Source organism: Mobula birostris, chromosome 10 (assembly GCF_030028105.1).
Source record: "Mobula birostris isolate sMobBir1 chromosome 10, sMobBir1.hap1, whole genome shotgun sequence".
Classification (NCBI taxonomy): Eukaryota; Metazoa; Chordata; class Chondrichthyes; order Myliobatiformes; family Myliobatidae; genus Mobula; species Mobula birostris.
Window position 1 is genome coordinate 105,486,696 of NC_092379.1, and position 25,286 is coordinate 105,511,981.

General features: G+C 41.0%; 1 protein-coding gene across 3 annotated transcripts; it reads left to right on the top strand.

The window, feature by feature from the left end:
• The first annotated feature begins 1,422 nt into the window (after nucleotides 1-1,422).
• On the top strand, nucleotides 1,423-25,283 carry pdzd11 (PDZ domain containing 11). 3 transcript variants are annotated; one of them, XM_072270750.1, is made up of 7 exons: nucleotides 1,423-1,612; nucleotides 12,356-12,499; nucleotides 18,338-18,421; nucleotides 18,846-18,902; nucleotides 19,790-19,888; nucleotides 20,691-20,751; nucleotides 24,034-25,283. In XM_072270750.1, the coding sequence occupies exons 2-7, from the start codon at nucleotides 12,389-12,391 to the stop codon at nucleotides 24,066-24,068; spliced, it is 447 nt and encodes a 148-aa protein (XP_072126851.1). In that variant the 5' UTR covers nucleotides 1,423-1,612; nucleotides 12,356-12,388; the 3' UTR covers nucleotides 24,069-25,283. The 3 variants fall into 3 exon arrangements, with proteins under 3 accessions (XP_072126851.1, XP_072126853.1, XP_072126854.1); XM_072270752.1 differs by having other exon boundaries at nucleotides 12,385-12,499; XM_072270753.1 differs by having other exon boundaries at nucleotides 1,423-1,504.
• The last annotated feature ends 3 nt before the right edge of the window (nucleotides 25,284-25,286 follow it).

The following is a 25,286-nucleotide window of genomic DNA, read 5'->3' on the forward strand; positions in this document are numbered from 1 at the left end:
TTTTTTAATCTTGTTAAGTGTGGTGCATGTTTTTAAATTCTCACAACTGTTCCATAGATTCACCCCTCTGACTGAAATACAATGATTTTTTACATTTGTTCTTATCCTTTGTTTTTGAAATATACATGTTCCTCTCTAGAAGAAATAAAAGGGTTGAGTATTTTGTAAATGAAGAGAAAAAAAAAGACTGAGGCACAAAAGGATTGGGAGTCCTTGTGCAGGATTCCCTAAAGATTAATTTGCCGGTTGAGTTTGTGGTGAGGAAGAAAAATGCGATGTTAGCATTCATTTTAAGAGGACTAGAATATAAAAGCAAGAATGTGATGTGGATATTTTATAAGGCGTTACTGAGGCCTCGAAGTGCTGAAACTGGAGGAGGTTCACAAAAATGATTCCAGAATTAAATGACTTGTCATATGAAGAGTGTTTGATGGCTCTGGGCCTGTATTCACTGGAATTGAGAAGAACGAGGCATAACCTAATTAAAAGACCTTGATAGCGTGGACGTGGAGACGATGTTTCCTATGATGATAGTGCCTAAGACCAGAGGACACAGCCGCAAAATATGAGGGGTGTCCTTTTAGAACTGAGATGAGGACAAATTTCTTTAGCCAGAGAGTGCTGAATCTGTGAAATTCTTTGCCACAGGTTGCTGTGGAGGCCAAGTCTTTATGTACATTTAAGGCAGAGGTTGATAGATTCTTGACTGGTCAGGGCATGAAGGGATACAGAAGGAAGGTAGGTGTTTGGGGCTGAGAAGGAAAATGGATCAGCCATGATGAAATGGCAGAGTAGATTCGATGGGCCAAATGGCCTAATTCTTCTCCTATATCTTATATTTCAGTGTTATTAAACCTGTTTCCGATGCTGACCAAGGAACATCAGCTTGCTAATTGTATTTTACACTATTTTGTAACTTGCAGTAGATTTTATATTTTGCGCTGTACTTAGGCTACAAAGCAAGTTTTACTAGATATGTCAGTCATAATACACGTGATTCTGATTCTCTATAACAGTCGTAAACATTTTCTCTTTAACTATCATCAATAACCCATCAGATGATTTCTACGACTTTTCCTACAGACCTGGCTTTTCCCTACCAGAGATATTCCCTTTGATTTATCCATCACTCCACAACAAACTGAAAACTAACTTGTTCTCCCGGTCCTAATCCTCATCGAGGTATATTGCACCTGTAAGTTTACTTCTTCTCTTTCCAGAGTTGTTGCCTAACTTTCTGAGCATTTTCTGCTTTTGTTATCTTTCACAGAACACCACAGTCGCTGGAAATCTGAAATACAACGGGAAGAAGGCATTCCCCCTCCGCTCTCACCGGAGGCCTCACGCCCTAATTTCTCTCCTGACGTCATCGCGTGAGGAACGACTGTTCCTATTGGTTGCTGCGGCTGCTGCTGACGTCAGGCGCTGGGCAAAGGGGCGGTGGTACAGGTTGTCTTTGGCTGGAGTTGGTTCCTCGGAGTTTGGGTTTAAATCGGAGTCGGAGGTAAAGGTGGAGAAGTGGTCGGAGATTTAACCATTCCGTGGTGTTTACAAAGATCGTGCATGAGTCTGGTGTTGCTGCATTCGGCTCCCCGGAGTGCGACTTTATTTGGTGAGGCCCAGGAGCAGGTCATTCCTTCTTCCAGAGCTTCGGAACAGTCCCTTCTACTTTTTCCGCGGGGTTTGTTTTGTTCTGGAACTTACGAATGCACCGAGTTATTATTGTCGCAAGTTCCATGTGCACGGTAGAATTACATGCGATAAAAGCTCGTTGCTGAACTCAATGGGTCGCGAAGTATCTGTGGAGACAAAGGTGTGTTTGGTGGAGCAGGTCCCTTTCAGGAAATCCTTATTTAGATGCCAGGCTCAAAATTGATTACAACATTCCAAATGAGGGGTGACCAATGCTTTATAAAGTCTCAGGAAGTACAGCTTATATTTGTAGGGCTCTTAAAGTGAAAGCAATATTGGATTTGCCTTCTTTAACACTGATTGAACGTTCAAGTGAACCTTGATGGTGGAGACCCTGTCTCAGGACTGTGAATGAAGAGGCGTTTTGTAATTTAAGAGGTTGTTTAAGCAGGGCAAGAGAGGCGATGGATCAAAAATTACTCCAAATATGTTGTGTTAATGAATATTCTTAAATTAAAAGTAATAGTGATCAGAAAAGAAATGCATTCCTACCCTTTTAATCCACAACAATCGGCCCATCGTTTCTACCCTGCCATTCTTACATGGTATTTTTTAAACCCCATTCTTCCACCTTCTTGTAATCCTTAATCAATCCAGAACCTGTCAATCTCTGCCTTAAATACACTTGGCCTACAGAGTCCTCTGTAGCAACAAATTCCACAGGTTCAGAGCCTTCTGGCTGTAGAAATTCACCCTCATCTCAGTTTTAAAAGGATGCCCTTTTATTCTGAGGCTGTGCCCTCAGATCTTGGAATCTTGTACTAATGGAAACATTCTTTCCATGTCCACTCAACCCAGGCCTTTCAGTTTCAAGTAGGTCTCAATGAGAAGCCCGTCCCACTTTCTTTTGAACTACCTAGGGACATCAAATTCTCTATAACTTAAAGCCTTTCATTCCTGAGATCATTCTCAGACCCAGCACAAGCTTCTTGGATACAAAATCTAAATTTCTTACAATATTCCAAATAAATTCTGACCAATTCTTTATACAGCATCAATAGTACATTCTTACTTTTATCAGAATCAGGTTTATTATCACTGGCATGTGTCATGAAATTTGTTAACTTTGCAGCAGCAATACACTGCAGTACATAATAATATAGAAAGAAATAGTAAATCAATTATAGTATATATATGTATTAGATAATTAAACTAAAAAATAGTGTGAACAGAAATAATATTAAAAAAAAGTGAGTGTTTATGGGTTCCATGTCCATTTAGGAGTCGGATGGCAGAGGGGAAAAAGCTGTTCCTGAATTGCTGAGTATGTGAGCTGGCTTCTGTACCTCCTTCTGAACAGTAACAATGAGAAGAGAGCATGTTCTGGGTGATGAGTGTCCTTAATAATGATGTCACCTTTCTGAGGCACTGCTCCTTGAAGATGTCTTGGATACTGTGGAGGCTAGTGCCCAAGATGGAGCTGACTAATTGTGCAACTCTTTGTAGTTTCTTTTGGTCCTGTGCAGTAGCAACCCTCCCCATACTATATAGTGATGCAGCCTGTCATAGTACATCTATGATTATATATGGTTATCTATAGAAGTTTGAATGTTTTGGTTGATAAACCAAATCTCCTCAAACTCCTAATGAAATATAGCTGCTGTCATGCCTTCTTTATAGCTGCATTGATATGTTGGGTCCAGGTGAGGTCCTCAGAGATATTGACACCCAGGAACTTGAAATTGCTCACTCTCTCCACTTATGATCCCTCTGAGGATTGATTTGTGTTCTCTCATCTTACCCTTCCTGAAGTCCATAATCAGCTCTTTCGTCTTACGGACATCGAGTACATATCCTCCTTTGTGTATATTTATTGTCCTCTTGAAATGAATGCAATATTGTATTTACATTCTTTAACACTGACTGAACCTTTAAGTGAACCCGGAGGGAATCCTGCACTAGGCCTCCAATTTGTGAATTCTCTCCTCATTTAAAAATAATTTGCACATTTATTCTTCCTACCAAAGTGCATGACCTTACATTTGCATAAACTGTAATTAACCTGCCGCTCCTTTACTTCTTCTCCCAACCCGTCCAATTCCTTCTGCAGTCTCTGCGACACTGACTGTTCCTCCACCTGTCTTGGTATCATCTGCAAACATGCCACAATAACATCAGTTCTCTCATCCAGATCAATACTGTATCACGTGGATAAATCTAATCTGGTGATTTATCCACTTTCAGATCTTTTATCTTCCCCAGCACCTTGTCCATAGGCAAGGTGGAAGGTGCTAGAAAGTTTGTGAACCATGTAGAATTTTCTCTATTTCTGCATGGATATGACCAAAATCTAAAGAGAACCCAATTAAATAAATAACACAAAAACATACATTTATTGAGAAAACAAATTATATGTATTTGTTGGAAAAAGTACATAAACCTCTGGGGTAATGTCTTCTACAAAAGCTATTTGGAGTCAGGTGTTCCAATCGATGAGATGACATTGGAGGTGTGGGTTGCTGAGGTGCCCTGCCCTATAAAAAGACACAAGGTCAGGTTACTGACACAGCCTGTCCTTCTCAAGAAAAATCTGTTTATGTGCACCATGCCTTGATCAAAACAACTTTCAGAGAACCTTAGAAGAAGAATTGTAGAGATGTTTGAAGCTGAAAAAGGCTGTTTCTCAAGACCAGAATGTTCATCAGTCCACAGTGAAAAGAATTGTCTATAATTGGAATGGCCGAGTCAAAGTCCTGACCTTAATCCTTTAGAAACATTGTGGAAGGACGTGAAGCAAGCAGTTCATGCAAGGAAGCCCCACCAAAACTCTGGAGTTCAAGTAGTTTTCTAAGGAGGAACGGCCTAAAATTCCTCCAAGCTGATGTGCATTAATGATCAACAGTTACTGGAAGTGTTTAGTTGTAGTTATTGCTGTACAAGGGGCGGGGTCATACCAGCTACTGAAAGCAGAGGTTCATATAAATGAACAAGTATAAAGTTGTTTGTTATTTGTTTAATTGGGTTATTTATCTAGTTTTAGCACTTGCGTAAATATCTGATCATATTTTAGGCCATGTTTATACCAGAGCAAGTCCTACCGGGTTCACAGACTTCCCAGCTTCACTGTATATTCAACACTACCCCCGATTCTTGAATTTATGGCAAGTCATTGGTGTCTTCTACAGTGAATACTGGTGCAAAATTTATTTTGCTGTTCCACCATCATTTCCCATTCCTCTGAAGCAGTCCAATATCTACTCTTGCCTCTCGCTTACTTCTGGAATCTTTTATGTTGTTATCCATTTTACCTTGTATTTCAACTTCTCCTCTCTTATTGCTCTTTAAAAGTTGCCTTCTGTTAGCTTCTCACTGATATTTGCCATATTGTATGCTGTTTTTATGGTACTGTATTGTTTTCTTCACTTGTTAGCAGTGGGTGCATCGTTGTCACCTTGGTGTGCTGCTTCTTTCATGGGATAAAATTCTGAAATATCTCTCTAATTACTCCCAAAAACTTGTCATTACTGCTGTACAGTCTTCCTGGCTAGAGTTCTCTTCCAATGAAGATAATGTGGGTAAATTAGATTAATAGAAACATAGAAAGTAGGTGCAGGAGTAGGCCATTTGGCCCTTTGAGCCTGCACCGCCATTCAGTATGATCATGGCTGATCATCCAACTCAGAACCCTGTACCAGTCTTCCCTCCATACCCCCTGATCCCTTTAGCCACAAGGGCCATATCTAACTCCCTCTTAAATATAGCCAATGAACTGGCCTCAACTGTTTCCTGTGGCAGAGAATTCCACGGATTCACCACTCTCTGTGTGAAGAAGTTTTTCCTAATCTTGGTCCTAAAAGGCTTCCCCTTTATCCTCAAATGGTGACCCCTCATTCTGGACTTCCCCAACATCGGGAACAATCTTCCTGCATCTAGCCTGTCCAATCCCTTTAGGATTTTATACGTTTCAATCAGACCCCCCCTCAATCTTCTAAATTCCAACGAGTATAAGCCTAGTTCATCCAGTCTTTCATCATATGAAAGTCCTGCCATCCCAGGAATCAATCTGGTGAACCTTCTTTGTACTCCCTCTATGGAAAGGATGTCTTTCCTCAGATTAGGGGACCAAAACTGCACACAACACTCCAGGTGTGGTCTCACCAAGGCCTTGTACAACTGCAGTAGTACCTCCCTGCTCCTGTACTCGAATCCTCTCGCTATAAATGCCAGCATACCATTCGCCTTTTTCACCACCTGCTGTACCTGCATGCCCACTTTCAATGACTGGTGTATAATGACACCCAGGTCTCATTGCACCTCCCCTTTTCCTAATCAGCCACCATTCAGATAATAATCTGTTTTCCTGTTTTTGCGACCAAAGTGGATAACCTCACATTTGTCCACATTAAATTGCATCTGCCATGAATTTGCCCACTCACCTAACCTATCCAAGTCACCCTGCATCCTCTTAGCATCCTCCTCACAGCTAACACTGCCGCCCAGCTTCGTGTCATCCGCCAACTTGGAGATGCTGCATTTAATTCCCTCATCCAAGTCATTAATATATATTGTAAACCACTGGGGTCCCAGCACTGAGCCTTGCGGTACCCCACTAGTCACTGCCTGCCATGCTGAAAAGGTCCCGTTTATTCCCACTCTTTGCTTCCTGTCTGCCAACCAATTCTCTATCCACATCAATACCTTACCCCCAATACTGTGTGCTTTAAGTTTGCACACTAATCTCCTGTGTGGGACCTTGTCAAAAGCCTTTTGAAAATCCAAATATACCACATCCACTGGTTCTCCCCTATCCACTCTACTAGTTACATCCTCAAAAAATTCTGTGAGATTCGTCAGACATGATTTTCCTTTCACAAATCCATGCTGACTTTGTCCGATGATTTCACGCTTTCCAAATGTGCTGTTATCACATCTTTGATAACTGACTCTAGCAGTTTCCCCACCACCGATGTTAGGCTAACCAGTCTATAATTCCCTGGTTTCTCTCTCCCTCCTTTTTTAAAAAGTGGGGTTACATTAGCCACCCTCCAATCCTTAGGAACTAGTCCAGAATCTAAAGAGTTTTGAAAAATTATCACTAATGCATCCACTATTTCTTGGGCTACTTCCTTAAGCACTCTGGGATGCAGACCATCTGGCCCTGGGGATTTATCCGCCTTTAATCCCTTCAATTTACCTAACACCACTTCCCTACTAACATGTATTTCCCTCAGTTCCTGCATCTCACTGGACCCTCTGTCCCCTACTATTTCCGGAAGATTATTTATGTCCTCCTTAGTGAAGACAGAACCAAAGTAATTATTCAATTGGTCTGTCATGTCCTTGCTCCCCATAATCAATTCACCTGTTTCTGTCTGTAGGGGACCTACATTTGTCTTAACCAATCTTTTTCTTTTCACATATCTATAAAAGCTTTTACAGTCAGTTTTTATGTTCCCTGCCAGCTTTCTGTCATAATCTTTTTTCCCCCTTCCTAATTAAGCCCTTTGTCCTCCTCTGCTGAACTCTGAATTTCTCCCAGTCCTCAGGTGAGCCACTTTTTCTGGCTAATTTGTATGCTTCTTCTTTGGAATTGATACTATCCCTAATTTCCCTTGTCAGCCACGGGTGCACTACAGTTCTTCATGGATATGTTGGGCTGAAGGGCCTGTTTTTCAAAACAATAAAAGATTATCTTTATTTGTCATATGTACATCAAAATATATTGTGAAATGTCATTTACATTAAACCATACCAGTGAAGATTATGATGAGTATCCTGTAAATATTGCCATACATTAGTCTCCAACATAGCTTGTACAAACTTACTATCCCTAACTGCACTGGGGCCTGTACTCAATGGAATTGAGAAGAATGAGGGGTGACCTCATTGAAACCTACCGAATGTTGAAAGGGCTTAGTAGAATATATGTGGAGAGGATGTTTCCTATAGTAGATGAGCCTAAGACCAGGGGACACAGCCTCATAACAGAGGGATGTCTTTTAGAATGGAGAATGGAGGAATTTCTTTAGGCAGAGAATGGTGAATCTGTGGAATTCTTTGTCACAGGCAGCTGTGGAGGCCAAGTCATTAGGTAAATTTAAGGTAAACACGAGGAATTCTGCAGATGCTGGAAATTCAAGCTACACACATCAAAGTTGCTGGTGAACGCAGCAGGCCAGGCAGCATCTCTAGGAAGAGGTACAGTCGACATTTCGGGCCAAGACCCTTCGTCAGGACTAACTGAAGGAAGAGCTAGTAAGAGATTTGAAAGTGGGAGGGGGAGGGGAAGGGGGAGATCCAAAATGATAGGAGAAGACAGGAGGGGGAGGGATGGAGCCAAGAGCTGGACAGGTGATTGGAAAAAGGGATATGAGAGGATCATGGGACAGGAGGCCCAGGGAGAAGGAAAAGGGAGAGGGGGGTTAAACCCCAGAGGATGGGCAAGGGGTATAGTCATAGAAGGACAGAGGGAAAGAATGTGTGTATATAAATAAATAACGGATGGGGTACGAGGGGGAGGTGGAGCTTTAGCAGAAGTTAGAGACTATCTAGGAAGAGGTATAGTCGACAACTTCTCTAACTTCTCTAATTCTGCTCCTATATCTTATGGTTTTTAGAATGTGGGAGGTGTTTATGGTGTATATTCTATAACATATCTGTAATTGTGTACAAGTTTGCTCTCCCTACTTAAGTTGTACTTGCACTAGCGTGTAACAAAGATTTACCACATTGTTTCTTGTGTGGATAGAAGAGTAGGAAGGCTGTAGGAGGGATCATAAGACATAGGAGCTGAATTTGCCATTCAGTCCATCAAAGTACTTCACCATTCCATGATAGCTGATTTCTTATCCCTTTCAACCCCATTCTTCTGCCTTTTCCCTATAACATTTGTCATCCATACTAATCAAGAACCAATCAACCTCCTCTTTAAATATACCAAATGATTTGGCTTCCACAGCATCAATAAATTCCACAGATTCCCCACCCCCTAGCTAAAGAACTCTCAGCGCCATTTACGGTCACTCAGCAGCAGCTAATCCCCTTGTGTGTGTCAACCCTGCACCCACACAACATCATCACTGTCCCTCCTCTCAGAGCTTGCTACTGGTGCCTTGGGCCCCCGGGCAGTGAATCTCACCAAATGGAGTCCCTTTGCATGATGATATGAACAGACTGAGGCTGTCCTTGGCTGAAGGTTAAAATAATTCCTTGTGATTTCATTCAATCATTTGAAAAAAATATACACCCGGTGGACACTTGATTAGGTTTACCTGTACATTAATGCTAATATCTCATTAGGCAAGCACGTGACAGCAACTCAATGCAGAAAAGCATGCAGATATGATCAAGAGGTTCAGTTGGTTTTCAGAACAAACATCAGAATGGGAAAGAATTGCGATTTAAGTGACTAACTGTGGAATGATTGTTGGTGCCAGATGGGGTGGTTTGAGTACCTTAGAAACTGCTGATCTCCTGGGATTTTCATTCACAGTGGTATCTAGAGTTTACCGAGAATGGTGTGGAAAACAGGAAACATCCAGTGAGCAGCATTTCTGTGGGTGAAAATGCCTTGTGAATGATAGAGGTCAGAGAAGAATGGCCTGACTGGTTTGAACTGACAGGAAGGGAACAGTAACTCAAACAATCACGTGCTACAACAGTGGTGTGCAGAAGAGCATCTCTGAATGCACAACACATTAAACATTGAAGTGGATGCATCACAGCAGCTGAAGCCCATACTGGGTTCCACTCCTGTACCTAATGAAGTGGCCACTGAGTGTATACTATTGGGCTCTACTGAGGTAGTGCCTTCCTGCATTGAGGTGCTTAAAACCAGAGGTTGTGGTCTCAAAAATAAGCTTGAACATTTAGGACTGGGGTAAGAATCTTTTTTGCGGAAGGTCATGAACCTTCAGTGCATTTTATTTTAAATCCAAAAGGACTATGGAAGAGCACTGAATACATTCTAAATAGAGATGATAAATTGTGACATTGAAGGAATATAGTTATTGAGGTGGTGGAGGAGGCACTGAGAGCTGAATGGCCTAGTTCTTGTAAAGAGCCTTTCTCATCCTGGCATTTAACTGAGAATAAAAGGAGAATTGAATTAACAAAGGTATCAATACCATTATGCTATGAGCTTCAAGCTTCAAAACCTGGGCCTTTATAACTCCCTCCACAATTGGCTTTATTTCCTCTTTGGTAGATCAGTCTGTACTGATTAGTGGTAACGTCTTCTTGTTGACATTCAGCATGGGTATATCTCAAATTTGCATGTTTTGCCCTTTGCTCTACTTTCTACACTCATGATTGTGGGGCTACTTCATCTATCCATGTCATCTAGAACACTATCTATGCACCAATGACCAATGAGATTACTGTTGGTGGCAGAATCTCAGATGGTGACAAGGAGTACAAAAACAAAATAGCTCAGCTGGTTGAGTAGTGTCACAACAACAAATTTGCACTCAGTGTCAGCAAGATCAAGGAACTGAATGAGAATACACACCAATCATCATTGAGGAGTCCGTGATGAGCAGTTTCAAGTTCCGGGATGCTAACATCTCAGGATCTATTCTGGACTGACCACATTGACACAATCAACATGAAGGCTAAAGTTCATTAGAAGTTTGAGGAGATTTGGTATGTCACAAAGACTAGCAAATTTCTACAGCATTCTGGATGATTAAATCTCTGTCTGATTGAGGCGCCAATGCACAGGATCATAATGAGCTTCTGAGGATTCTATGCTCAACCAGGTCTATCTTGGACACAATCCTCCCCACCATTGAAGACATCTTCAAAAGGCAATCTTTCAAGAATGTGGTGTAAATTATAGATCCTTACCATCTGCGACGTGCCCTGTTTTCATTACTACAGTCAGGTAGGAGGTACAGGAGCCTGAAGACCCTCACGTAACATTTTAGAAACAACATCTTCGCCTTTGCCATCATGATTCATGAGCGCTACCTCACTATTGCTCTTTTGCACTATTCATTGCAATTTGTTATGCCTGCACTGTACTGCCTCTGTAAAACAACACATTTCACAACCAATGTCGGTGACAATAAACCTGAATCTGATTCTTCTGATGAGTAATTCACTCCGATTATCAGTATTACTCCAGATGGCAATTTTTCCCTTTGACTTTGTTAGTTAGTACTTCTCAGAAATAGTTGATGGTGCTATGTGACTTTATCCTGGGGATCATGGAGAGCCTGCTATGATTCAAGAAAAGGGAAAGGAAAAGTGATACATGGAGCTGGAGGCAAATAACCATTTATACCTAAATGCAAACACTTGCTGTGCGTCGATTCATGGACTTCTTTTAGTGATCTATTTGGACCTGAATTTTTTTGCTTATACTGTTGAAGTTGCTGAAGAGGGTAAAAAGAGAATAGATAGTGAATTATTTACAGCATATTTTGGTGTTTCCTCTACATATTCATAAATTCTGGTTTGGTTTCAAAGTCATTAAAACTGCAAACACTAGAATGCATTCATTACACACACTCACATTAGATATTGCACTGAATTCTTGTTAGTCACGTGGGCGACACTGCAGATGAATAAAGTGGCAAATGAATAACTAGCTGCCTGTCAGAGTGACAGCTCGTGAGCAGAATAGTAAGGAAGTCATGTTGCAGCAATATAAAATTTGGTTAGACTGCTTTTAGTATTGCATGCAATTCTCCCCATTACAGGAAGGATGTAGAAGAGATTTACCAGGTTGTTGTCTGAATTAAAGGGTATCAGCTGTAAAGAGGTTGGACAAACTCAGGTTGTTTCCTCTGGACTTTCAGAAGCTGAGGGAAAATCAGAGAGGTTTATAAATTTCAGACTTATACATAGGGTAGAGAAGCAGAATTACCCCCCCCCCCCCCCCCAAAGTTAGAATTATCAAATAGTAGAGTAAATTTAAATATGTGCAGGGCAAGTTTTTCTTTAACAGAGAGTGTTAAATGTCTAGAATGGGCTGTCAGGTGTATTGGTGGAAGCAGATACGAAAGTGGCAAGTAAGAGGCTGTTAGATACATTAATATGCTTAGGATGGAGGGATTGTGGATCATAATATACAGACAGAAGAAACATAATTCTGTCTCATTAGTTCTAATATTACTGGCTCCTTTGTCCTATAAGATGGTTACAAGACTCATGAACAACTATAGGTCACTTGTACATCTGGCTTGTAACTTTAAAGTAGACTTATGATTCTGCTGAATTTAGAATTAGTTTACTGGATATCTTCCTTTAGCTATTTTCTGTATCACACCTAACTACAGAGCAAAATCCTCACGTTTCACATCGGTAGAGACACACTGTCATTTTTGCAGTTATAGATACAAGAATCAAATGATAATACTGTACTATTCACCAACTGCCTTTTTGAAAGGGGGCATTTTAATGCAGTTCTTAAGTCACTAATCTGGATAATATCAAAACATAGAACAGTACCAGAACAGGAAAGGCCCTTCATCCCATAGTGTCTGCACTGAATAGAATGCAGATTTTCAGCAAACTAATCAAACCAAACCGCGAGTGTACGTTAAATTAACAAGCTAGGTACAGTATATAAGAATATATATTGTTCACATGTACATGTGCATCATCTTAAAGGACAGTGGAGCTAGAAACATAATTAATGAGGCAGTTTGATGCTGCAATAAGTGGTCTCTTGATTCTTTCTGAATATGACCTTCAGTTTAGGACCTTGTAATTACAGGTTGTACAAGCTTGTTCTTGAACTTGTAGACCAATGTCGAATCGTGTGTACGTGGACCCAAAAGGTGCTTATGATGAATATCAGTATCCAGTTGTGTTTTTGCCACCGTATGAGAATCCTCCTCCCTGGATTCCACTGCACGAGGTAATGTTTATATAGATTGATTTCTCTGTAACACTGTGCTGATGACCTCATGGTAGAAGTATCAATTTTCATTTGGTAATTAGGACTGAATGGAAAAAGGCGAAGCTGTTGAGACACCAAACTGTCTCATTCTTGATTGTGAAACCCAGTTTATGATGAAATCTAGTTCTCTTCCATTTTCCCCCTCTGGAACTAAACCTTCTTCATAGAGATTGCTACTTCCTTCCCGTTGTGTCTCATTCAGGATGGAGATGTCAATGCAAAAATGTCTCGAGTTCCTAAGCTAAGAAGTCAGAGCAGTGTCTCTGTTGGGATTCTTCAGAAGGCTTCTGACATTCCAGGTCTTCAAATTCCATGTGTGTTGTTAAGTTTATAAGTGCGATGACTCAAACATGATACCGTAAGGACATGATCTAGCGGCAAGGAAAGCATAATGTTGGAGACCAGCCTCTGAATTACATATGAATGCTAGCGTTGTGCATGCAAACACCAGTTAGTATTTGTATGTGAATGAATGGCCTCTGTGGACTCTTACCAACCCCACCGAGCTCTTCCATGTTTCACAACTGATCCTGCCCACAATTATTGCAAGCCTCCCATGGATCCTCTCCTGGAGTCATGCTCCAATACCCAGCTGCTGATTGTGATCAGTCACTAGTTCCTGCTTAAGCACCTGGTCCTACATTTGATTGATTCAAACATTTCAGTGAGGTTGAAAAGTATCATGATGGGTACTGCCAACAAGAGAAAACCTGCAGTTGCTGGAGGAACTCAGCAGGCCAGGCAGCATCTATGGAAAAGACTACACTGTTGAGATTTCAGGCCAAGAACCTTCATCAGTTCTGTGTTCCTCCAGTGTTTTGCGATGATAAGTATTGCTCCTTGCCTTTCTTTTGATTTTGTTACACAGGCCTTGCCCCAGCTACACACTTGGCCCCATTTGACACAACGATTTCAAAAGAAATGCAAGCAGTTGCACATAGAAACATAGAAACATAGAAAATAGGTGCAGGAGTAGGCCATTCGGCCCTTCAAGCCTGCACCGCCATTTATTATGATCATGGCTGATCATCCAACTCAGAACACCGCCCCAGCCTTCCCTCCATACCCCCTGACCCCCGTAGCCACAAGGGCCATATCTAACTCCCTCTTAAATATAGCCAATGAACTGGCCTCAACTGTTTCCTGTGGCAGAGAATTCCACAGATTCACCACTCTCTGTGTGAAGAAGTTTTTCCTAATCTCGGTCCGAAAAGGCTTCCCCTCTATCCTCAAACTGTGACCCCTCGTTCTGGACTTCCCCAACATCGGGAACAATCTTCCTGCATCTAGCCTGTCCAATCCCTTTAGGATCTTATACGTTTCAATCAGATCCCCCCTCAATCTTCTAAATTCCAACGAGTACAAGCCCAGTTCATCCATTCTTTCTTCATATGAAAGTCCTGCCATCCCAGGAATCAATCTGGTGAACCTTCTCTGTACTCCCTCTATGGCAAGGATGTCTTTCCTCAGATTAGGGGACCAAAACTGCACACAATACTCCAGGTGTGGTCTCACCAAGGCCTTGTACAACTGCAGTAGTACCTCCCTGCTCCTGTACTCAAATCCTCTCGCTATAAATGCCAGCATACCATTCGCCTTTTTCACCGCCTGCTGTACCTGCATGCCCACTTTCAATGACTGGTGTATAATGACACCCAGGTCACGTTGCACCTCCCCTTTTCCTAATCGGCCACCATTCAGATAATAATCTGTTTTCCTATTTTTGCCACCAAAGTGGATAACTTCACATTTATCCACATTAAATTGCATCTGCCATGAATTTGCCCACTCACCCAACCAATCCAAGTCACCCTGCATCCTCTTAGCATCCTCCTCACAGCTAACACTGCCACCTAGCTTTGTGTCATCCGCAAACTTGGAGATGCTGCATTTAATTCCCTCATCCAAGTCATTAATATATATTGTAAACAACTGGGGTCCCAGCACTGAGCCTTGCGGTACCCCACTAGTCACCGCCTGCCATTCTGAAAAGGTCCCGTTTATTCCCACTCTTTGCTTCCTGTCTGCTAACCAACTCTCCACCCACACCAATACCTTACCCCCAATACCGTGTGCTTTAAGTTTGCACACTAATCTCCTGTGTGGGACCTTGTCAAAAGCCTTCTGAAAATCCAAATATACCACATCCACTGGTTCTCCCCTATCCCCTCTACTAGTTACATCCTCAAAAAATTCTATGAGATTCATCAGACATGATTTTCCTTTCACAAATCCATGCTGACTTTGTCTGATCATTTCACCGCTTTCCAAATGTGCTGTTATCACATCCTTGATAACTGACTCCAGCAGTTTCCCCACCACCGACGTTAGGCTAACCGGTCTATAATTCCCCGATTTCTCTCTCCCTCCTTTTTTAAAAAGTGGAGTTACATTAGCCACCCTCCAATCCTCAGGAACTAGTCCAGAATCTAACGAGTTTTGAAAAATTATCACTAATGCATCCACTATTTCTTGGGCTACTTCCTTAAGCACCCTGGGATGCAGACCATCTGGCCCTGGGGATTTATCTGCCTTCAATCCCTTCAATTTACCTAACACCACTTCCCTACTAACATGTATTTCGCTCAGTTCCTCCATCTCACTGGACCCTCTGTCCCCTACTATTTCTGGAAGATTATTTATGTCCTCCTTAGTGAAGACAGAACCAAAGTAATTATTCAATTAGTCTGCCATGTCCTTGCTCCCCATAATCAATTCACCTGTTTCTGCCTGCAGGGGACCTACATTTGTCTTTACCAGTCTTTTCCTTTTTACATATCTATAAAAGCTTTTACAGTCCGTTTTTATGTTGCCTGCCAGTTTTCTCTCATAATCTTTTTTCCCCTTCCTAATTAAGCCCTTTGCCCTCCTCTGCTGAACTCTGAATTTCTCCCAGTCCTCAGGTGAGCCACTTTCTCTGGCTAATTTGTATGCTGCTTCTTTGGAATTGATACTATCCCCAATTTCTTTTGTCAGCCACGGGTGCACTACCTTCCTTGATTTATTCTTTTGCCAAACTGGGATGAACATTTGTTGCAGTTCATCCATGCAACCTTTAAATGCTTGCCATTGCATATCCACCGTCAATCCTTTAAGTATCATTTGCCAGTCTATCTTAGCTAATTCACGTCTCATACCTTTAAAGTTACCCCTCTTTAAGTTCAGAACCTTTGTTTCTGAATTAACTATGTCACTCTCCATCTTAATGAAGAATTCCACCATATTATGGTCACTCTTACCCAAGGGGCCTCTCACGACAAGATTGCTAATTAACCCTTCCTCATTGCTGAAAACCCAGTCCAGAATAGCCTGCTCTCTAGTCGGTTCCTCGACATGTTGGTTCAAAAAACCATCCCGCATACATTCCAAGAAATCCTCTTCCTCAGCACCTTTACCAATTTGGTTCACCCAATCTACATGTAGATTGAAGTCACCCATTATAACTGCTGTTCCTTTATTGCACACATTTCTAATTTCCTGTTTAATACCATCTCCGACCTCACTACTACTGTTAGGTGGCCTGTACACAACTCCCACCAGCGTCTTCTGCCCCTTAGTGTTACGCAGCTCTACCCATATCGATTCCACATCTTCCCGGTTTATGTCCTTCCTTTCTATTGCGTTAATCTATTCTTTAACCAGCAACGCCACCCCACCTCCCCTTCCTTCATGTCTATCCCTCCTGAATATTGAATATCCCTGAACGTTGAGCTCCCATCCCTGGTCACCCTGAAGCCATGTCTCTGTGATCCCAACTATATCATAATCATTAATAACAATCTGCACTTTCAATTCATCCACCTTATTACGAATGCTCCTTGCATTGACACACAAAGCCTTCAGGTGCTCTTTTACAACTCTCTTAGCCCTTATACAATTATGCTGAAAAGTGGCCCTTTTTAATGCTTGCCCTGGATTTGTCGGCCTGCCACTTTTACTTTTCTCCATAGTACTTTTTGTTTCTACTCTCACTTTACACCCCTCTGCCTCTCTGCACTGGTTCCCATCCCCCTGTAGTGAACTAACCTCCTCACGCCTAGCCTCTTTAATTTGATTCCCACCCCCCAACCATTCTAGTTTAAAGTCACCTCAGTAGCCCCCGCTAATCTCCCTGCCAGGATATTGGTCCCCCTAGGATTGCACCAATTGCTATACATAGTTTATTTTTAAACTCACTGAAGAACTAGAATCTGTCATCTGAAAGGGACTGTGGAATTCATTGCGTGTCGTGTCACGTGATGCAGGTGATCATGGTCCCATGACTATGACTGTTCTTGGCAAATGTTTCTACATAAGTGTTTTGCCATTGCCTTCTTCTGGGCAGTGTCTTTACAAGACAGGTGATCCCAGCCATTATCAATACTCTTCAGAAATTGTCTGCTTGGCATTAGTGGTTGTTTACCAGGACTCGTGATATGTGCTAGCTGCTCATACGACCATCCATCACCTAGTCCCAAGGCTTCCTGTGACCCTGATCAGGCAGCTAAGCAGATGCTACACTTGCCCAAGGGTGTCCTGCAGGCTAGCCTTGCACCTCCTTTGGTAGGGTTGTATCTTCACCCTGCCATCAAATTTCACTAGTTGAAGAAATTTATCTCTGCCACATTGTTTGTTTCATGACAAGCAAGCTATGATCCTAAACAAAAGGATCCATAACAGAGCCAGTTTCAATGTAGACTGTGGCCTTAAGTAGGTGTGTCATTGCCCTGACAGTTCTTGCAGCCACCTTCCATTTCACCTCCAACAGAATCCTCAGAGGAATGAAGATGGTCTTTAGGATTAACGGATACTATTCAACCTACAGAGTCTTCACTGCAAAGCAAGGTCAGCTAATCTCAGTCATTGACTTATATTTCCACGTGCATGAGGCTGCATTCCAATCACTGTTGGCTCATTTGCTGCCAAGGGGATGCAGCATCCTGTTCCTGCTCTATGATACTCCCTTCCAACAGTAATGGTTCAAGATGAGACGCTGGGAGATGTGGATCACTGCTCAAATCTCGAACCAACTCCTATAAAGGCAAATGCCAATGATGAAATTCACCATAATTTTTAATATAGGTGGACAGCTTACAACTGACTGAGGAAAATGTTTGATAAGCAAGACCTTAATGTCACATAGAACTCCTTTTACCAGGCGTTAGTGATACTTATCTTCCTCATGTGTCTCAGATACTGATGACGTACAGCAGATACCAAGGCTCTTGATTGTTAATACTAATGCTGTGTCTCCAAAATCCTCCAAAACCACTGGAAGATTAGGTGAACCAATAGCACCATTCTCTTCCGAGCAAACACCCCCAGAATCAAGACTCTGATACTTGATTGGTTTTGTTGGCTGACCAGATCATCATATGCCATTTTGTTATGGAAATAAATTAAGGATCCTAGGATGTTCTCAAGACTCATTGGGGAAAAATGGTCTATGTTATTTTACTTTAGTGAATGTTTTCTAGAGTACCCTTTTCTCCCTCTATTTGCCATTCGTAAAAGTTGCATTGAATTCTGACATATTTGCTTTCATTAAAGGATAATTCATGAAGGTAATCAGAGAATAGCAATCTGATTATGAGCAGTCCTTGTCATTAAGTTTATAATTTAAACAAGCATTATAGCTTAAACTATGAATTTGCAAAGCTACATAGTTAGCTGCAAGATGAGCAACCAGTGAAATTTGATGGCTGTGGAACTGATGTTTCAGAAATAGTATTCTCTCTTATTTAAACAGCAGGGGATTTTAATTTTTCAGCACATGAAAAGTATGGAAAATAACTTTTTAAAATAACTTTTCATTAGAGGTTACATCACTCTGACTACAACAATGAACTGACCCAATTTTTGCCTCGAACCATCCAGCTGAAGAAACCCTCTGGGGCTCAGGTAATAAGACCTTCCATTTCATGGTCATTCTCAGCTGTGTAAATATTGTTAAATGTTTTATCTTTAATGCTAAATTTAACCATCTTGTATAGTGCTGTACTAAAAATTTACTAGTTATATTCTCAAACAGTTCTAAAACTTAAGTTGCAAGAAATGTCCATGAAAATATCCTATTTCCAAAACTATTCCAGCTTTAGCAAGGGTATAGCAAGTAAACTGATGAATTTATAGCTTTTCTCCCCCCCAGACTTTGTGAAATGAGTTTGGGGGTAGTGATCGCTTGATTCATGGCTTTACCCTCCCCTTAATTTGTCACTAAATTGATTACAGCTATTTTTCCATGTGCAAATTTATCTTGATGTAGCTTTCCTGGAGATTGTGTAAATTCTGATCTTTAACTTGCTTGTGCTTCTACTTCCCCTAGCTTGGATTCAACATCCGAGGAGGCAAGGCCTCACAACTTGGCATCTTCATATCAAAGGTTGGTGTTTTGGCTTAAGACTTGCGTCTTAGTGAGCTGTTTTTAGTTTTTAATTAATTTTAGGCTGCTTTCTAGGATCTCATTCCTAGTGAATGTAATGCCAAAGCACACAACCCATCATTCACCTGGATGTGTCATTCTACAGTGACTCCCTCATAGGAAATTCGGAGAAAAAAGGTAATTCTTGGTAAGGTGCAGAAGAGCACTAACTGGTTTTAGTTAAAGTACCGTGAAAACTTCCGATTGTTGTAAACAAAAAACAAAACCGATTTTGGTATACTAATATCCTTTAGGAGAAGTAAATCTTTCATCCTTAGCTGGGCTGGCTTGTACTTAACTGTAGTCTCATCCCATGTATTTGATGCCCCTCACTCAACTTGATCAATTGAACCAGGGCAAATATATTCAGTTAAACAAGGAACAAAATTGAATGGATCATTTGACCTTGACCGATGAATTCAGAAATGGCAAAGACTCCTAAGCATCCATATGGGGATTATTTAAATTTCCTGAGGTATCCAACAGACCAGTCAAGCAACAGTCTAACACAGTGGTTAAACCCCCCCCCACCCCCCAAAAGACTTGGTGGGCTTTTTATTTTGAATCCAACCTGTTCTCCATTTGATACAAAAACTTGCTAATTGAGAGCATCCAATATGGAAAATGTATTCTTTCCTGGAACTTGATTTTCATTTGGCAAGTTCACTGACACTCTTTTCTTTCTGCTTCCCATTTCAATGTGCAGCCCTCCTGACTGAAACCAAGACCACTTGTTGACATGCTCCCAGATTTTTGCCAACACACAAGACTTAGAATAATTAAGTGCTGTATGTCTGTCAAAACAGTTAAATTCTAATCACATATTTGGACATTACCTTTCACTGCAGGTGATTCCTGATTCTGACGCGGATCATGCAGGGTTGCAAGAGGGCGATCAGGTTCTTGCTGTGAATGACATTGACTTTCAGGACATAGAACATAGTAAGGCAAGTATCATAGTTCAGAGAATACACCAGAGTCACGAAACAGAATCTGAGTATATGTTTACAACAGTTGTAACCCTGATAGATGAACAATACATGAAATACTACTTTTAATGATTACAAGTCTAAATTCAGGGTGTGTATTAGGACTTAATTAATTAGGTATTGATCAAAGGAGGAAAGATAATTTATAATAAGAGCAGTAGTAAAAGGGGAAAATGCTGGAAATCATCAGGCTAAATACCATAAATACAAGAGAATCTGCAGATGCTGGAGAACACACAGACACACACAATGCTGGAGGCACTCTGCAAGTCAGGCAGCATCTGGAGGGGGATTGTTTTTGAGCCGAGCCCCTTCATTAGGACTGAAATGAAGGTCTTGGTCCAAAATATTGACTATTACTGTCCATAGATGTTGCCTAAATGGTTATATTAAATGCGAAGATATGTACATAGAAACAGTGAAATGCGTTGTTTGCATTAACAACCAACACCCAAGGATATGCTGAGGGCAGCCTGCAAATGTCACCACACATTCTGGTGCCAATGTAGCTTGCCCCAATGCTTAGCTGAGTAAGGCAGAATACAAGAAGCACCAAAACAATAAACAGCAAGCACCCCTGGATAGAGAAAGTAATCTCTTTTGGGTTAGTTATTTTACAGTCTTTGGAGAATAGTATTAATATTGGGTTGGGTCTAGTTCAGAATTTTCCAATTGCAAGCTTCATTTGTGTCAATAATAATGTCCCTTTTCCATAAAGCAATTTTTTTTTGTTGCTAAGTTCTATTTTTCTGTTGCACAGGCCGTTGAGATCTTGAAATCTGCAAAAGAGATTGTAATGCGGGTTCGCTACTTTCCATACAGTAAGTAGAAGCCTGGTTGGTTTATTAATGGGTGGTGTATTCAAATTTAAGTGGTAATTAGTTACCCAATTTTCTCATGACAGTGCTGATTGTTTGACCCACTGAATCTAAGCCAGTTCTTAGAGAAAGCCCATTCTTTTTTCCCTGCAATGCATATTTTTCTCATCCCCATCAACTTAACCTCCTACCATCTACCTAAACTAAAAATAATCTATAGCAATCATTAAATGTACCAGTGTGGGAGGAAATGGAAGCATGGGGAAGATGAATATAGTCACAGCACCGAAAATCAGGATGAAACCTAATGTGCTTTATTCCACTGATCTTAATCCCAAATATCTTTGAACCACATTCCATCATAAGTAAATTGCAAGGTAAAAACAAGTCGTCTCAGATTCAGCCGTTCCAATGTTAAAATCATTTGTGGGAAGGTTCCATATTTCTACTGGAAGGGTTTTGAGCCTAGTGTCAAATGGCTTGGTTCTCTTCACTAGAGAAGTTTCTCTTTCTATTTTGTATTTGCTCTTTAGAAATCTTAGAAACATAGAAAACCTATAGCACAATACAGACCCTTTGGCCCACAAAGTTATGACAAACATGTCTCTACCTTAGAAATTTACTAGGCTTACCTATAGCTCTCTATTTTTCTAAGCTCCATGTACCTATCCAAAAGTCTCTTTTTAAGATCTGCCTCTACCACTGTTGCCGGCAGCCCATTCTACGCACTCACCACTCTGAGTGAAAAACTTACCCTTGACTTCTCCTCTGTACCTCCTCCCCAGCACCTTAAACCTGTGTCCTCTTGTGGCAACCATTTCAGCCCTGGGAAAAAGCCTCTGACTATCCACATGATCAATGCCTCTCATCATCTTATACACCTCTATCAGGTCACCCCACATCCTCCATCGCTCCAAGGAGAAAAGGCCGAGTTCACTCAACCTATTCTCATAAGGCATGCTCCCCATCCAGGCAACATCCTTGTAAATCTCCTCTGCACCCTTTCTATGGCTTCCACATCCTTCCTGTCGTGAGGTGACCAGAACTGAGCACAGTACTCCAAGTGGGGTCTGACCAGGGTACTATATAGCTGCAACATTACCTCTCGGCTCCTAAATTCAGTTCCACGATTGATGAAGGCCAATACCCCATATGCCTTCTTAACCACAGTCGACCTGCGCAGCTGCTTTGAGCGTCCTATGGACTCGGACCCCAATATCCTCCACACTGCCAACAGTCTTACCATTAATACTGTATTCTGCCATCATATTTGACCTACCAAAATGAGCCACTTCACACTTATCTGGGTTGAAGTCCATCTGCCACTTCTCAGCCCAGTTTTGCATCCTATCAGTGTCCCACTGTAACCTCTGACAGCGCTCCACACTATCCACAACACCTCCAAACTTTGTGTCATCAGCAAATTTACTAACCCATCCCTCCACTTCCTGATCCAGGTCATTTATAAAAATTACGAAGAGTAGGGGTCCCAGAACAGATCCCTGCGGCACACCACTGGTCACCGACCTCCATGCAGAATATGACCCATCTACAATCACTCTTTGCCTTCTGTGGGCAAGCCAGTTCTGGATCCACAAAGCAATGTCCCCTTGGATCCCATGCCTCCTTACTTTCTCAATAAGCCTTGCATGGAGTGCCTTATCAAATGCCTTGCTGAAATCCATGTACACTACATCTACTGCTCTTCCTTCATCAATGTGTTTATTCACATCCTCAAAAAATTTGATCAGGCTCGTAAGGCACGACCTGCTCTTGACAAAGCTATGCTGACTATTCCTAATCATATTATACCTCTTCAAATGTTCATTAATCCTACCTCTCAGGATCTTCTCCATCAACTTACCAACCACTGAGGTGTAAGACTCACTGGTCTATAACTTCCTGGGCTATTTCTACTCCCCTTCTTGAATAAAGGAACAACATCCACAACCCTCCAATCCTCCAGAACCTCTCCCGTCCCCATTGATGATGCAAAGATCATTGCCAGAGGCTCAGCAATCTCCTCCCTTGCCTCCCACAGTAGCCTGGGGTACATCTCATCCGGTCCCGGTGACTTATCCAACTTGATGCTTTCCAAAAGCTCCAGCACATCTTTTTTTAATATCTACATGCTCAAGCTTTTCAGTTCACTGTAAGTCATCCCTACAATCACCAAGATCCTTTTCCACAGTGAATACTTAAGTATTCATTAATTCCTCTGCTGTTTCCTCTAGTACCATACACACTTTCCCACTGTTACACTTGATAGGTCCTATTCTTTCATGTCTTATCCTCTTGTTCTTCACATACTTGTAGAATGCCTTGGGGTTTTCTTTAATCCTGCCTGCCAAGGGTTTCTCATGGCCCCTTCTGGCTCTCCTAATTTCCTTCTTAAACTCTTTCCTATTAGCCTTATAATCTTCTAAATCTCTAACATTACCTAGCTCTCTGAACCTGTTGTAAGCTTTTCTTTTCTTCTTGATTAGATTATTACAGCCTACAGCACAGTTCCTGTATCCTATCATAACTTCCCTGTCTCATTGGAACATACCTATGCAGAACTCCACACAAATAGCCCCTGAACATTTACCACATTTTTTTCTGTACTTTTCCCTGAGAACATCTGCTTCCAATTTCCTGCCTGATAGCCTCATAATTCCCCTTATTCCAATTAAATGCTTTTCTAACTTGTCTGTTCCAATGCTATTGTAAAGGAGATAGAATTATGATCACTATCTCCAAAATGCTCTTCCACTGAGAGATCTGACACCTGACCAGGTTCATTTCCCAATACCAAATCTTTTAATCTTTACTTTGGCTGGCTGGAGGGTTGGAGGAAATAGTAATTGATTGTTACTGCCTTTTAATCCCTAATGTGCTGACTGGTACAGTGAGGATTCTGTACAAATGAAGCATCATTCCCCCCCCCCCCCATAGTTACTCAAACAAAGGGTAACATTCCTTTAGCCTTTATAATATATAAACTGGGATTTTGAAGATTGATAATGTACAAAATTTGCATTGAAGGTGGCTGATCTTGCACATCCTCCCATTGAACTCATTTACTCCTATTCATTCTGGGGAATTTCCAACCCTGAAAGTACTGTGATAAAAACTGGGTGTTGCATGAATGAGGAGAGAAATCTAACTTCTGATTCTGTTGGAAGTTCATTGATTTGTTTCTGATTATTGACAGTGCCTTGAATGAGGTCACTGTGGAATACTCTTTAGGAATTGAATGCTGTTTTCTTAATCCATACTGAATAATTATCTTTTTTTTTCCAGACTTTCGAAGGCAAAAGGAGAGAACAGTGCATTAGGAGGTACTACAGATGACCATATGATGGGATCACTACACCTTAAATTAGCTGGGAAATTAATACCTTTTTCACACCTTAACTGATTGCAGTTGAGTTAGAATGGGATTTTAAAATGTGAGGTATTTATTGAAATGCAAATTTTATGAAAATTATTCTCGTTAGTCTGAAGTGAAAAGGTACCTGGTTCTGTAAAAAGGAATCTAATCCACCAGCAGGTAGCCATAAGAGTAAAATGTTTGTACAACTTACACTGGATCAGTTTTAATAATGGATATTGTATTTAGCTTTTTTCTATATAAAAATATATCTGGAAAGCTGAAGTTTTGCAACATTTGCTTTTACAATGAAATAGGTTTTACTGTAGCAATGAGATTGTGTTTGCATCAAAACTCCCTGCTTTTTCCATCTGGTGTCAAATGATATGCAAAGAGATTTTGAAAGAAACATCCATATTTCTGCAATGAACTTGCTGTGACTGTGGTAGCATGGGCTACTACCTGCATTTTGTCATTACATCAACAAACCAGAAGAGTGGCTGTGTGAAAATATCTTGCTTTATGAATAAACATTCTGTAACCATTGATATTCACAAGAGAATTGAGTAGCTTTTCCCCATTAAGCAATCAGAAATATAACCTCTGAAACAGAAGACCCTACCTGCAAGAATTAAACTGATATCTATTTTACCAATATACCATGTAAATGAATCACTTTACAAACTGGTATTCAAATTTCTTGATGCATGGAGTCCTACTGAAGTGGAAGTATGATGCAAAGATGTCTTTTTAACTTTTCTCTATTAAGTGCTCCAATATAATTCTGGGAAAACACGAAATCCCAGAGCTTCGAAACAAATGAGGTAAGAAACGGTAACTTGTTCGATAAAGCAGGGCATGTAATTGGAGCAGAACATTTAGTTCTTATCTGGGAGTCAACGGAGAATTATCAAGAGAAGGGAGCTTGATTGACTTTAACTCTTGCTATCCTGGGATAACAAAGCTAAGCAAAATAATCTACTTGTTCCTGCTTAATATTAGCTAGAAGTTAACATTATCTACACTCCACCCCCAGTTTCAAAAATTGTATATTAAAATAAAACACTGTTAAGAGCATTATTAAGTGATTGTACTGATGTATGTAACAAAGTTATTAATTCTGTTAAGGTTTCATTAAAAATACAGCCTGCAATTCCTCAAAATAGTCTTGCAGGTTTAAAGC